This window comes from Cajanus cajan, chromosome 9, assembly GCF_000230855.2.
Source record: "Cajanus cajan strain Asha chromosome 9, NIPB_CcT2T_4, whole genome shotgun sequence".
NCBI lineage: Eukaryota > Viridiplantae > Streptophyta > Magnoliopsida > Fabales > Fabaceae > Cajanus > Cajanus cajan.
The window spans coordinates 8,633,362-8,649,878 of NC_138525.1; the positions used below are offsets into that span (position 1 = coordinate 8,633,362).

A 16,517-nucleotide genomic window follows, 5' to 3' on the forward strand; every position below is an offset into this window, starting at 1 on the left:
CAACCACAAGAAACCTCCAATAACTTCTCTATTTTTCGATCCCATCAATGTTCTACTTGAACTATTTACCTTCAATTTCGAGTATGATCGAATAAGACCTGTACCATGTTCCTAGTAGGTGTTTGATTATTTACCTTATTTTCGAGTAGTATCATGCATATGGATTTCGACTCCTGTAGTTTTCGAGTAGGCATAACAGATGCCCCCTAGGAATTCAATCTAGTAAGCATTGCGATGAGAGATTTGAATTCCTATCGAGAACCATTTTCCGATCTTTCGTCGACTCGCTTAACTAGTGAATGACTATATTTCTTCGATGAAAACCTACTCTCATCCTGCATTTAATGCATATGATCATTTGACAGAACATTGATTGTTTTGACTAAAGATGATCTCATTAGAAACAAATTATTATTTAAAAATCATGTCATGACTAAAGAGGATCCTGGTTATCATGTAAGTTTTCTCTTATATAATCATATTTCAGATGTTGTCAATTAATTTCTATAAATCGCATCACGTCTAATGTTGTAATTTGAATAGTTATTTAAATTTATTGTGGTTTGCAGTATGCACAGGCATCTCTTACACCATTGGCTGGTCCTTATTATGGAGTTAGTGGACAAAATAGCGTTTATAATCCAAAAGTTCAAAGAAAGGATCAAATCTCTGCTTCTCATTTATGGGTTCAAAATGGACCGATACACGCTGTTAATAAAATCACGTTTGGATGGCATGTGAGTTTCAATTGATGCAATTATCATTTTTTGAGAAAAATATATTATATATGCATATGTTAATTATTTATTTTGAGCAAATTAACTATACAAAATATAGTACCTAATTAACCCCATGCATTAATATTAGGTGGATCCACAATTATATGGTGGTGATGAAGGAACTTATGTTTACGCAAGATGGGTAAGAAAATATATATATTATTTTACATATGTTTCATCTTTACTTAGCTTATAAAGATGAAACACATGATATTTTTGTTTGTTTATATAAATATCTAATATTTTCAATTTTCTTTGAATTCTAGTTTAACTTAAAAACATGTTTTATTTCTTCAAAATTTAATGTGATGTTTAAAAAATGACACTGTCAAATAAACTCAAGAACGGAGGATGCTTCAATATATTATGTCCAGGTTTTGTTCAAATTCACAAAGGATACTATCTTGGTGCACTTGTGACCGATACATCTATATATGGGGGAACAATGGTTGAGTATAACCTTGCTATTTATCAGGTCATGTTTGTGCCATAAAACTTTCACTCTATGAGATTAACATTATTTTCTTTTTCCAACCACGCAGTATATTAAATATTCATACTAAAAAATTACATAATATATATGTATTTTCAGGAACAACGGACAAAAGATTGGTGGTTAAGGATGGGAAATGAAAATATTGGATATTTTCCAGCAAAATTGTTTACCACTATGTTTTCAGCTAATATAGTGGGGTGGGGTGGATCAACAAGAACTCCTCCTGGTAGTCCTAGTCCCCAAATGGGATCTGGATATTTTCCCGATGATAACTTTGTTCATGCATGTTATTTTAGGCATGTTGGGTTTCAAAATACATCAAGACAATATTACGGACCCCCAAAATATACTGTAAACACATATAATGATAACCCTAACTGTTTTGGTGTTGAATACTACGGAGATCAAAAACGAGAAGTTGGATATTCTCTTCAATTTGGAGGACCCGGTGGAAATTGTGGAAATTAATTAAGTTTCAATTGTAACTTGTATGGAATATATAAACAAATCCTTTTTATGGATAAAAATAAATGATACTATCACCATTATTTAGATAATGAGAATAATTTCTTTGCTTGTCCTCTATTTTGTGCTAGTATATTGCACAAAGCTATTCATTTTGATCTTAAATTTGCTCTAAAGATATTACAAATAAAGTTAGGCACACCACTGAGAAGCATGTTTTATTTATAAAGTGAGAGAGAAAATGGTTTTATTTATGTGGAAAAGAGAGGTGAGAGAAACGAAAATAATTTAGTGAGAATGTGGGAAGGATACTAAAAATAATCTCTTCCCACATTTGACAAGATTTTAAGAAAGAAGAGAGAGAAAAAGAAAGCGACGCACATTTAAAAATTAGATGACATATTTATCTCTTCAATTTTGAAAGGAATAAATATTTTTATAGAATACATAACTATATATGTTGCTAGAGATAAATATTTCTTTACAATGACGAATTCAAAAATTTTAAATAGTGGGGTGATACTTAAATATCGACTCGTAATATTAAATATATAACTTAACATTTTTTTATTTTTTAAATTTTGTAAAAAAATATTCTTTTAAAATATAAATATATATTATAATTATTCTCTAAAAAGTCCCATTTCCAAAATATCGAATGATTCTTTTATTTTCAAAATTTTCAAAATATCCATGTAAATAATTAAATAATTAGTTAATCATTTATCTTTTGTATCAAAATTTTAAACTTTTTTTTTCTTTTAAAAATAGTATAATGTAAGTCTAGTTGGTCAACCATTTCTTTTTTACTGACTTAATAACTATAATTAATATTACATAAATATATTAGGAGAAAAAGAGGTACAAAGTATTTCTATTTAAAAATAAAAAGATAATTATAGCTGTTTAAATTAAAGGATAAGATATCTAGAAATTAAATGTTGTTAAAATAGAAAAATAGAGAATAGATAAATAAAAGATAATGAAAGAAAGTTATTTAAAAATTATTATAAGAATAAATTAATTTAAAATTTATATGCACTAAGAAGAAATATTCTTTTTATTAATAGTATATATACTTTAAAAATACTTCAAAATATTAATTTATTGTCTTTAATTTATTTATTTTTACATAATAAAACATCAAGAGAATAATAGACACACTTAACTTTTTTTTTAAATGATAAGTTAATTAAGATATTTTATTAAAATATGTATATGAAAATTGATAAGAAGATTTAGTGGGGGTATTTGCCCCGTAGTGGTAGACGTGCATGCCTCCCTAATCATAGACACCATTATGGTTTCTCATTAGTGTCGTGGGATGTTGAAGTCACATAGATTGTAATTTATTTTTGAAAAATACTAATTTTTATTTAAATTAATTAAGTGAAATTATTGAGTTATTATCTACTTAAAAAAAATAATTGTGTAGTTATCATTATTATAAGATAAAAAATAAACAAACTGAAGCATGAGTGATCTGCAGAATCTGCGGTCTGCACAAATAATCGGTTATCGGCCACAACCTCAACAGTTCGAGTTGAATTTGTTATCTCATCTATTACAACATTTTAAACGCTGACAGTTCAATCAATTGGGAATTCTTTGTTTCATCTAGTCCTCATTAACTTTACTTGTGTCTCCTTTTCTTGTCTTTTTTATTCTTTCAATGAAATATTTTATAGCATGAATCATGTTCTTTTTCTTCATAATTAACAGCTTCAGAACGAACTTCTGAATATCTTAAAGACGTAGGAGAATAAGAAGGGCAATAGTAGGACATCCACTTTCTGAAAGCATTGACTCCAAAAATATACTCTCACATCAATTTGGTTTGCAGAATCAAATTAAACCGGATCGCGAACTTCTCTATATACATATAATAAACTGTTTAATAGCAATATAATATACATGTATCATGTATGGATATTGTAATTTTTACATTTTACATTAAATAATAATAAGAAATTTAATATACATGTGTCTCTGCCAGAGCAGGTGGTGTACCACGAAGAGGGGTCGATGTAGCCTCTTCCTCTTCCCCGTTCGTCATGCTTAGATTAACCATGTATGTTATATTTCTTGTTTTTATTAATATATCAAAATTGACTCAATATTGGTGCCATTTTCTTTGTGTTTTTATTTTCTCTTCGTCGGAATCAATAATAAAAAAAACCAACATTGAATCACGTAGGATTTTGATATATTAATAAAAACAAGAAATATAACATACATGGTTAATCTAAGCATCTAAAGCATGAAAGATGTCGAACGGGGAAGAGGAAGAGGCTACACCGACCCCTCTTCGTGGTACACCACCTGCTCTGGCAGAGACACATGTGGCGGCGGAGGTGGTATTAGAGCCTTGCAAAATGCTCGGATGAGTAGCGCTACCACCATCCCCACCAGCAATAGGATGAGTAGCGCTACCACCTGTTAAGAATAAAAGGCATAAATTGGAAGCAAATAAACTCTCTGTATTCTCATTCATATTGCAAATAAAATGCTACACTTATTTATAGTAAAAAGAAAAAACTAACGTTTGCATCTTTAAATGTCACTCATAATTAACACCATTAATATTATTTAAGCAAAATAAAACTCCTAATTTAAGTTTCATAACAAATCTCCCCCTTAAACTTAAATTCTTTTCCCATCTCTCATTCCAATCAGCCTTTTACAATTCTCTAGTAGTGTAGTTGGCAGTGGCTTGGTGAATATGTCCCCAGCTTGAACTCAGCTTCTAACATGCTCTAACTCGACCTTTCCTTCTCTGATCTGTTCTTGGATGAAATGAAATCGGACGTCGATGTGCTTGCTCCTTCCGTGATTAACCGGGTTCTTTGCCAACTCGATTGCTGACTTGTTATCAACTCGGATCACAACCCCTTCATCTCGGATCACTCCCATATGCCTCAGTAAATTTAAAAGCCAAACTGCATGACAAACGCTCCAAGAAGCCGCCACGTACTCGGCCTCGCAGGTCGACAAAGTTACAATGGGCTGCTTCTTTGACAGCCAAGTAAAGGCCGTATTCCCGAGTAGGAATACATAACCCGAAGTACTCTTCCGATCATCAACATTTCCGCACCAATCACTATCCGAGTAACCTATTAATCGATAGTCATCTGATTTTGAATAGAAAATACCAAGTGATAGGCTTCCCCGAACATATCTCAGAATTCTCTTCAAGGCTTTCCAATGTTTGTAGCTTGGATCCTCCATGAATCTGCTCGTTATCCCAACACTCAACATTAAGTCGGGTCTCGTGCATGTAAGGTATCTGAGACTTCCGACTAAGCTACGATATCTCCCAGAATCAGCTCGTTCTCCTCCATCAAATTTTGAGAGTTTCGTGCCTGGTTCCATTGGAGTAGAAACCGGGTTGCAATCCTCCATTTTAAACTTCTTTAGGATTTCAAGCGCATACCTTTCTTGGGATATAAAAATCCCTTCATCCGATTGCTTCACTTCTAGGCCAAGAAAATATTTCATTAGACCTAAGTCTGTCATCTCGAACTCTTTCATCATTATCTTCTTGAACTCCTTAATCAGTTTTGCATTGCTTCCAGTGAATATGAGGTCGTCGACATAGAGAGCAACTACCATCATATCCTTTCCTGATTTCTTTATGTACAAGGCATGCTCGTATGAACATTGTTCATACCCGTTTTTCTTGAAATACCCATCAATTCTTTCATTCCAAGCACGAGGAGCTTGCTTCAGCCCCTAGAGGGCTTTTCTCAATCTCAGCACCTTCTTTTCATCTCCTCTCTTCATGTACCCAAGTGGTTGCTCGACGTACACCTCCTCCTTCAGCACTCCATTTAGAAAGGCTGACTTCACATCCATCTGTAGAATTTGCAATTGTCTCTGAGCAGCTAACGAGATCAGAAGTCGGATTGACTCCATTCTCGTGACAGGAGCAAAAACTTCATCATAGTCAATTCCTTCCTTTTGTTTATAGCCCTTCACAACAAGCCGAGCTTTATAACGCTCAACCTCTCCCTCAACATTCATCTTCTTTTTGTACACCCATTTTACTCCAATGGGTCGAGCTCCTTCAGGAAGGTTGGTCAGTTCCCAAGTTTTATTACGTTCAATCGCCCCAAACTCCTCATCCATAGCTGTTCTCCACTTCTCATTTTGGACAACTTTCTCAAAACTCAAGTCTTTAGAGTCGGCGAGAAGACATACAACATAAACTTCATTTGTAGTGTCGTATATTTCCCGCAGACTTCTCATCTTGGGCTGTTGTGGCTCGGATTCTTCATCTGAGAACTCGGTGGTAGTTGTTGTTGAAGGTACAACAATGTCCGAGCTAGTTTCTACTTCGGCCGAGTTACTCCAACACCATTGCTTTGCTTCCTCCACGTGAACATCTCGGCTCACCACCACTTTTTTGTTATCAGGATCAAATAACTTGTATGCTTTGGATTTTTCATCATATCCAATAAATATGTGCTTCTTGCTCCGATCTTCTAATTTTGTCCTGTGCTGTCTTGGTACTTGCCCATAGGCCAAGCTACCGAACACCCTAAGATGAGAAACACTCGGCTTCATGCCACTCCAGATCTCCTGAGGCGTCTTTTCTCCTAGCTTTGCATGTGGACATCTATTTTGCACATAGACTGCACACTGCACCGCCTCTGTCCAAAACTTCTTCGGCATGTTCTTCCCCTTCAACATAGATCGAACCATATCAAGAATAGTTCGATTCTTTCGTTCCGCTACACCATTTTGCTGCGGAGAATATGGGGCAGTCAAGAAACGCTTGATCCCATGTTCCTCGCAGTATTTGTTGAACTCAACAGAAGTGAACTCGCCTCCTCTGTCAGATCGGACTGCTTTGATGAATTTACTTGTCTCTTTCTCCACCATCACTTTGAATTTCTTGAAGGTTTCAAACACTTCTAACTTCTCCTTCAAAAAATAAACCCGTCTTTCTTGAAAAATCATCAATGAAAGAGACGAAATATTTCTTACCACTGAATGATTATGGAGTTATTGGCCCACACAAATCGGTATGGATCAGTCCGAGTTGCTCCTTTGCTCGGTACTCAAAACTCCTTGGGAAAGAAGTCCTCGCATGCTTCCCGATCACACATTCTTCACAGAACTTCTTTTCAAATTCCATTTTAGGCAGTCCAAACACCATCTCCTTTTTCACCAGCTCGGTCAACCCCCCAAAGTGAAGATGACCGAACCGCAGATGCCACTTCATGGCCTCATCCTCCAAATCAAGTTGCATGCATTCATCTTGAACTATTTTCAGCTTAAGTTTGTACATGCGATTTTTCTTCATTTCTACTTGGGCAATGAGTCTCTCGAGTTTATCCTTCAGTTGTAGTTCTCGGTCCTTCATTAGAACCGAGTACCCTTTCTCCATTAACTGTCCCATACTCAATATGTTGCTTTTGAGATCAGGTACGTAGTATACATTTCTAATCTCTCCGATTTTCCCATTTCTTTATTGATACCTGTAGACCCCTAAAATTGTCCGGGTCGGAAATAAAGCTTGAAGACTCTCGAAGACTGAAGGATAATCAGCCAGAAGGACTCCTCGAAGGCCCTAGGAGGGTTCTCTGTAGGTCTAGAGGTCTTAGAATAGCTCAAAATAAAGAAGTGGAGGGAAAAAGCCCAATACGGCCGTACTGAACCCCAATACGGCCGTATTGAAGCTTCAATATGGCCACAGTGAACTCAATACGGCGTATTGAAGTTTCTGAAACTTCAATACGGCCGTACTGAAATCAATACGGCCGTATTGAAGCTTCAATACAGCCGTATTGAATTCAATACGGCCGTATTGAAATTTCTGAACTTCAATACGGCCGTATTGAACTTCAATACGACCGTATTGAAGTTCAAAAATTTCAATACGGCCGTATTGCCCCTGTAGGCCGTATTGCGCCTATTCCCTATAAATATGACGTCAATTGGACGTCATTCCACACTTTTTTACTCAGTTTGGACTCCCTCCTTGAGTATTCTGGGGTTTTTGAGCAGTGTTCTGCCCTAGAAATCTCTCTGGGAGTCGATCCGACGAAGTTCTGGAATTCCGAGCACTTAGCTTGGAGATTCGAACCTAGTCGAAGGGAAATCCTCCGGATTTCCATAGTCAAAAGTTTTTAGGAAGGAGCGAGCGAGCTTGTAGAGCGAGGGAACGCCAAAAAGCTTCCCAGTTTTACTCAATATATAAAAGCACGCTTCAAGAGGTTTCTTCTTAAATCCTTCCTTTTACTGCTTTCTGTGTGCATATTTAAACTGTCATCATGTAGATAGTTAATTTATAATCGCTTATAATAAATAGGGGTAATTTAGTAATTTTACGCTATTATTTTAGAAATAATCTGTCATAGGGAACCCGAAAGGGGCGCTGTGGGGTGCTAACACCTTCCCCACGCGTAACCGACTCCCTTACCCAACTCTGGTTGTAGTGGCCAAAGTTGATTTTTAAATCAATTGCCTTATCCCTTTTTCCAATGTTTTGAGTAAAACATTGGTGGCGACTCCACGAACCCTCCTTTTATGAAAACCACTAATCCATGGAGGGTCCCGCTTGGGATTAATATGGATTAGTGAGCCTTTTAATAAAATTGCTCGTTTGACGAGGTCTCAGTTTGAGAATAAGTCATTCTAGCAATCCACTATTTTTAAACAAATAAACGAGTCCAACCATCCTTCGCGAATGCCGAAAGCCCGTTTCGGGCCGGTGGCGACAGATGGCGACTCCGCTGGGGAAGCCTTGAGAGTCAGTCCCATTTAGTGACAGATTATTTTTAACAAATAATAGTTAAAATTACTTTATTACCCCTCACTTGTATGATAATATGTTTTATATATTTGGCTTTAAATAACTGTTGTTTGTTTAAATTTCCGCAATTGTTTGAAATAAATTGCACACAAACCTTTGCACACAACAGTTCCCTCTATACCCGGGGGCATGAGTGGTAATCCATAGGGAGTGGATGTTAGTACGGCCGGTTGATGGGTTTATAGGAGCCTATGAGACCGTTGTCGAAAAGCATCACTCAAGGTGATAACCATGAACTTGAGTCCGACGGTGCGTTGGAGCTTTCCATCGACCTACGACAAGAGGAATTGGGTCCCTATAATGGGGGCACCTTGGGGGCCTTTGACCAAGTGAGAACAGTTAGATCCTCCTTGAATATGCACTTTTCTGCAGGAGACCCCTACCTCGTAATTCGCTCGTGACTGTTCGTGGATGAGTGAATTGTTTGTACATTCGTTATGTGACATTGTTTGTGCATTAATAAATAACCTCGTGATAAGGTCTAAAAATAATCCCCATGCATAAAAAACCATGACATGAGAGGAAAGACCATGTGTGAAAATATAATAAAAGTGAGGAGCATGTACATCATTACCAATAAGACATCATGCATCCTCATGAAAACATACATTTTAGGATCACCAATACCTCTTGACATGAGTGAAAGAGACCCATGACTATAGAGATTCTCCGTTGGGGAGAAATCATAGATAAAGAAGGGTGGTAAACTTCCGTCTTAAAAAGGCAGCGCCTTAAAGATGGAGGTTTATCAAGCTCGTGTTAAAGAGTGTATTCATTCCATAAAATAAACTAACTAAACATTCATTTTAGAAAGTGGCTGGTCATCTCTCTATCCTTACGCGCGCACGGAAAATCAAGAAAATGGAAGTGCTAGAGGAACAAAATAAGAAGCTCACAACCGAGCTCTCTCAGCTCAACAAGAAAATGGACGCGTTGGAGGAACGAAATAAGGAGCTTACAGCCGAGCTCTCACAGCTCAAAGAGCAAATGGCGCAAATGATGGAACTCATGAGTCACCACAACATACAAGGGGCTGAGCACAGTGACCATGAGTCCCATCATGTTGAAGGAAAAGTGAAACAAGAGCTGAAAAGTGGGAAGCTAGTTAAACCTTCCCAATCATTTAAAGCTAAGAAGACCTTTGGGAAGAAGAGGGAAGGAGGAGTCAATGCTATAACCATTTCCTCATCTTCTTCCACTTCGAAGTCAGGAAAGTCGCAATTCAACCCTGTGAAGAAGTTTGATAAACTTCCGACCACATATAGCGACCTCCTGCCGAAGCTATTGGAAGCACGTCTTCTAGCTTACGTTCCACTAAAGAAGATTGATCCACCTTATCCCGAGTGGTACAAACCACAAGATAAATGCCTATACCACTCGGGGGCATCGGGGCATTCAACGGAGAACTGTAGAGCTCTCAAATATAAGGTCCAAAGCCTTATTGATGCCGGGTGGATCACTTTTGATTCAACAGCGCCCGACGTGAGCAAGAATCTTCGGCCAAAGCAGGAATAGAGAGAAGAACAAGCCACGATAGGGCCCCTTCATATTTTTCTTCTCTTTTAGGGACTCATGATCAGTACCCGAGATCATGAGAACCTTTTCATGTAAATAAGGGTTTTTGTACATTTTACATATATCAATAAAGAGGCATTTCACACATCACTCTCTTTTGTTCTTTTCTCTCTTTCCTCATCAATATTAATAAATTCTAAACCTAAACAGAACCAATAAAATAATTGTGTCTGTAATTGTTCGCTCTAACCGGGATCCGAAGGTGAAAGGGTTGAGTTGGACAGTGATGAGGAGACCATTTCTCCGGATCTGCAAAGATTGCTAGATCAAGAAGCTCGTCAAGAGAAATTCGAAACCGTGAATTTGGGGCATGACCGAGAGATAAAAGAGGTCAACATTGGGACCCATATCAGTGATGAAATAAGGACACATGCTTCCACTATGATTATAATAAAATCATTCTTTCTCATTGCTTCTTTTCTTGCTTATAATAAAATTCTAAACCACATTTTTTTTAACCCTGTTTGAATAAACATGAATGAGGTTAAAATCATCTTAATAATAATAAACCCACATCATTTTTATGTGGAAGTGTGTGTGTCAACTTGGAGCACCTTTTCTTGGCCTCAATAAGTGCCATCATGGATAAAGAAATCCTAAAGATAAAAAGACCCGCTAGGAATCCCACAAAAGGGTGACCTAGGCAAAAGTTAGGGTTACAATAATAAACAAAAACAAAGGTCCGCTAAAACGCCACAAAAGGGTGTTTTAGGCAAAAATAAGGACAATCAAAAAACAAAAGAAATCCATGATGGTAACATGAACCGAATTCAAAAAGAAAGGTTCAAGAGCAGCTATCCAAGTTGTCAAAATCACAACGTCAATAAACAAAGATTTTCTTAACTTCATAAGTGTTTAATCAAGCAAGCCTAAACACATAAGCCTACCTTGGCCACCCATTCTTACAAAAACCATTTTTGAAAAATAAATCCCCTCTAAAGACACAAACTTTAGAACAAAAATATCTTTCCTTTCTCTTCTCTCTTGTCCCAAAAGATTTTAGAATAATCTAGTGGAAGCATGGAGAAATAAATCATCACTGAAAATGGATCTAATCTGAACAACAAAATGGTGGAAGAACTGTGCCAAGAGTTCAAGATCCAACACCGCAACTCTTCCCCATATCGGCCAAAGATGAATGGGGCAGTCGAGGCAACCAAAAAGAACATCAAGAAAATAGTGCAAAAGATGGTTGTCTCATTTAAAGACTGACACAAGATATTACCCTTTGCTCTTCATGGTTATAGGACTTCAGGAGGCAGTTCTACCCGTCGAAGTCGAAAAACCTTATATAAGGGTGATCATGGAAGCAAAACTTTCCGAGGCAGAAAGGGTTCAAAGCTGATACGACCGGTTGAACCTTATCCAAGAGAAACGGCTGAACGCCATATGCCATGGTCAAGCCTATCAAAGGAAGATCAAAAAGGCTTTTGACAAGAAAGTCCACCCTCGAGTCTACCATGAGGGAGAGTTGGTAATGAAGAAATTACTACCAACTCAAAAGGACAAAATCGGAAAGTATGCCCCAAATCACGGAGGACCATACGTGGGAAAACGAGCCTTCTCAGGAGGAGCATTGATCCTCACAAACATGGATGGAAAAGAACTTCGATACTTAGTCAACACTGACGTGGTAAAGAAGTACTATGCTTGAAGACGTTGCTTGCATAGGCCCGCTAGGATGAAAACCCAAAAAGGGCGTCCTAGGCAAAAGTTAGGGCAAAATAAAAAGCCTGCCAGTACAAGGGTACTAGGCAAAACAAAGGCAAATTCACCCCGTTAGGATACGTCCTAAGCAAAAGTTAGGGGCAAAAGAATAAGATGTAAAAGCAAAGCAAGCAACGATCGCTTAAACCGAAAACCGAAAGGCGGTTCAAGTGATTATCTTCTAGAAGCAAGCATCTTGCAGCATCTACACTCCTGGCTCAGGCCGAAGCAATTAGGAGAACGTAAAGAGCAACAATTACAGATATAATTGTTAAGCCCAATGTGTATAGCCTACCCTGGCCAGCCATTCTTCAGAAATTTCCTTCTGTATATCTTTCTGTAAAAACACTTGTGAATATCAATAAAAATATCCATTTGTTTCTTTTCTTTCTTGACCATGTGATTATGCCTCTGAATTGGTTTTTCATAAAATTGTACGAAATTCCATTAATAATCGGTCAATAAAAGAAAATTGGAGGGGTTCCTGTAAAATCCATAATCTCCTGCATAAAGGCTCACAAAAATACTCCCTCGCGTCAATGACAGAAAGTCCTCCAAGAAGAAGAGGATAGGGAGAGCCACTCACTTTTCTAAATAAATGAACAAAAGTAAAAAATTGTATTTGTGCATCACACACACATTAGTTGCACATTCAAAGACCTTATCATGAGGCAACCGCATAAAATAGAAAAATAGAAAATTGCTTGTGTATGACAGCAGCAAGCAAAATACAAAGATTCAGAAAATCAACAGCATCATACAGAATAACTGAGCCTGGAGAGGCTTGCCGAAAGAATACTCTCAAAATAACTGAGCCTGGAGAGGCTTGCCGAAAGAATACTCTCAAAATAACTGAGCCTGGAGAGGCTCGCCGAAATAATACTCTCTCAAAATAACTGAGCCTGGAGAGGCTCGCCGAAATAATACTCTCAGAATAATTGAGCCTGGAGAGGCTTGCCGAAATAATACTCGTACAGAATAATTGAGCCTGGAGAGGCTTGCCGAAACAATACTCCCACAGAATAATTGAGCCTGGAGAGGCTTGCCGAAATAATACTCCTACAAAATAACTGAGCCTGGAGAGGCTTGCCGAAATAATACTCTCTCATAAATCTAATTTCTTTAACACTTTTAATTTCTGTACAGCAAAAGCCAAAAACATAAAAAAGGCAAAATACAGAAAAAGCCAAAATCAGAAGAAAAGGCAAAATACAGAAAAAGCCGAAAATAAAAAAGGCAAGGATATAGAAAATCCAACAAACAATCTGTACCAAATAACTAAGCCTGGAGAGGCTTACCAAAATAATACTCCATATCCTCCACAGTATGCAGAATAACTGAGCCTGGAGAGGCTCGCAGAAATGATACTCCCCAGAGGGAACCTCAGCTCAAGCTCACGGAAAAATCCCCAGCGAGAGCTATCAAAGCAAAATCGACGCAATCCCCAATGGAAGTGAGATCATCCAAACAGTATATACAAGTCAAAGGACTTAACACTTCCTCGGTGGAAGATAGCTCTCCGACTCAAAGCACTGAGCGAGGCTAAGCCTGTAGAGGCTTCCTAAATAATACTCTGGGACACAATAAGATCCCCAAATCCCCAATCGCCTACTCAAGAGGCATCCCTGCAAAAAGGAGAAGAAAATCAAAAATATCAATAAGTATTCCCCAAGTGGAATCCGGCTCTTAGCCAAACATCGAACGTCAAGCCGATACGCCTAACAGAAGAGGCTAATCAAAATCAACGACAAAATCCCCCAGTGGATAACAGCCTACACAGAGGCAACACAATCAGAAAATCAAAGAGAGACACCCGAATAAGGATAACCGGGATACTCCACTCACGTCAAAAGGACGTCAGCCAAACATAAGGCATCGCTCAACTCAGAGAGCATCTGTGTCTACACCCCAAGGAGTCAAAAATTCCCATGGGTACCAACTAAGCAATGCAAGTTGGGACACAAGAACCTATGAATGACTGCACATCCCCTAGACGGATCCCTGCGTTATCCAGCCCTCAGCGGCACAAAATCAGAAAAACAAACCGTCGAAGCAGCATTGTGGACTGTGGAGACAAACTATACTCAACTACCTCATCTTTGAGAGGCAAAGTCTGGAGAGACGATACTCAAACGAAGTCTGGAGAGACGGTACTCAAACAAGGTCTGGAGAGACAATACTCAAACAAGGTCTGGGGAGACAGTACTCAAACAAAGTCTGGAGAGACAGTACTCAAAGAAAGTCTGGAGAGACGATACTCAAAGAAAGTCTGGAGAGACGGTACTCAAACAAGGTCTGGAGAGACGGTACTCAAACAAAGTCTGGAGAGACAGTACTCAAACAAAGTCTGGAGAGACAGTACTCGAAGTCTGGAGAGACAGTACTCGAAGTCTGGAGAGACAGTACTCAGAGTCTGGAGAGACGATACTCAAATAAAGTCTGGAGAGACAATACTCAAACAAAGTCTGGAGAGACAGTACTCAAGGTCTGGAGAGACAATACTCAAGGTCTGGAGAGACAATACTCAGCCATCAGCGTCGTCAGAGGCACGTTGGTGTTAAAATCAGCTACCGAGGATGTCAGAAGCGCCGAGGTATGCACCCACCTGGAGAGGCTACTCAACAATTTTCCACCGGAAGACATTACAAGTCAGAAGGTCGGCACATCACCCGGACAATTGGGTCAACTCCTTTACTTGTCAGCCGGTACACCAAAAGGCCGTCCGACTAAGTAAAGGGGGGGCAGCTGTAGACCCCTAAAATTGTCCGGGTCGGAAATAAAGCTTGAAGACTCTCGAAGACTGAAGGATAATCAGCCAGAAGGACTCCTCGAAGGCCCTAGGAGGGTTCTCTGTAGGTCTAGAGGTCTTAGAATAGCTCAAAATAAAGAAGTGGAGGGAAAAAGCCCAATACGGCCGTACTGAACCCCAATACGGCCGTATTGAAGCTTCAATATGGCCACAGTGAACTCAATACGGCGTATTGAAGTTTCTGAAACTTCAATACGGCCGTACTGAAATCAATACGGCCGTATTGAAGCTTCAATACAGCCGTATTGAATTCAATACGGCCGTATTGAAATTTCTGAACTTCAATACGGCCGTATTGAACTTCAATACGACCGTATTGAAGTTCAAAAATTTCAATACGGCCGTATTGCCCCTGTAGGCCGTATTGCGCCTATTCCCTATAAATATGACGTCAATTGGACGTCATTCCACACTTTTTTACTCAGTTTGGACTCCCTCCTTGAGTATTCTGGGGTTTTTGAGCAGTGTTCTGCCCTAGAAATCTCTCTGGGAGTCGATCCGACGAAGTTCTGGAATTCCGAGCACTTAGCTTGGAGATTCGAACCTAGTCGAAGGGAAATCCTCCGGATTTCCATAGTCAAAAGTTTTTAGGAAGGAGCGAGCGAGCTTGTAGAGCGAGGGAACGCCAAAAAGCTTCCCAGTTTTACTCAATATATAAAAGCACGCTTCAAGAGGTTTCTTCTTAAATCCTTCCTTTTACTGCTTTCTGTGTGCATATTTAAACTGTCATCATGTAGATAGTTAATTTATAATCGCTTATAATAAATAGGGGTAATTTAGTAATTTTACGCTATTATTTTAGAAATAATCTGTCATAGGGAACCCGAAAGGGGCGCTGTGGGGTGCTAACACCTTCCCCACGCGTAACCGACTCCCTTACCCAACTCTGGTTGTAGTGGCCAAAGTTGATTTTTAAATCAATTGCCTTATCCCTTTTTCCAATGTTTTGAGTAAAACATTGGTGGCGACTCCACGAACCCTCCTTTTATGAAAACCACTAATCCATGGAGGGTCCCGCTTGGGATTAATATGGATTAGTGAGCCTTTTAATAAAATTGCTCGTTTGACGAGGTCTCAGTTTGAGAATAAGTCATTCTAGCAATCCACTATTTTTAAACAAATAAACGAGTCCAACCATCCTTCGCGAATGCCGAAAGCCCGTTTCGGGCCGGTGGCGACAATACCAGATCGTTCCTCGGCCTTTGACGGCTACTTTTGAAGCATCGCCGAAGAAAACGGATCCGAACTCCTCCTTTGAAAGCATTTTGAATAAATGCTCGTCACCACACATGTGATTACTTGCGCCGGTGTCCAAGTACCAAACTGAGTTATCAGAACAACTCGGTTTGATCTCGGAAGAACAGCTCAGTTTGATCTCGGTTTCTGGAATGGTTGTCACCAGCAGCAATCTTTCATCTTCTTCCTCAACAAGAAAGTTGGTTGGTTCCTCCTTTTTCTTCTCGGACCTACAATCTTTGGAAATATGACCCAGATTTCCACAATTGTAGCATTTGATCAGGTAACACTCCTTGGCAACATGTCCATACTTCCCACAGTTATAACATTCAATAATGTTATTTGTGTTTGATCGGCCACCCCAGGTCTAACCTTGGCCTCCCCGAGTTTGACCTCGGCCACCCCGAGCCTGACCTCGGCCACGCCAGTTCTGTTGGCCGACATACTCATTACCTCGTCCTCCTCTTCCTCCACCACCTAGGCCTCTACCTCTTCCTCGGCCTCTATTATTTTGAGCATAGAGCACCTTCTCCTCCTTTATTGTTGCCTTTGCCTGGAGAGCTTGTTCAAGGGACTCCCCCTTCTCCTTCTTATTCTTCTTTCTCTGCTCATACGCCTTCAGGGACCCAG

At 38.9% G+C, this 16,517-nt stretch overlaps 1 protein-coding gene across 1 annotated transcript; it reads left to right on the forward strand.

Moving 5' to 3' along the window:
- The first annotated feature begins 429 nt into the window (after positions 1 to 429).
- On the forward strand, positions 430 to 1,743 carry LOC109810204 (protein neprosin). The gene is made up of 4 exons (XM_083064103.1): positions 430 to 456; positions 570 to 737; positions 868 to 921; positions 1,372 to 1,743. Exons 1-4 carry the CDS (start codon positions 430 to 432, stop codon positions 1,741 to 1,743), a joined length of 621 nt encoding a protein of 206 aa, XP_082920229.1.
- The last annotated feature ends 14,774 nt before the right edge of the window (positions 1,744 to 16,517 follow it).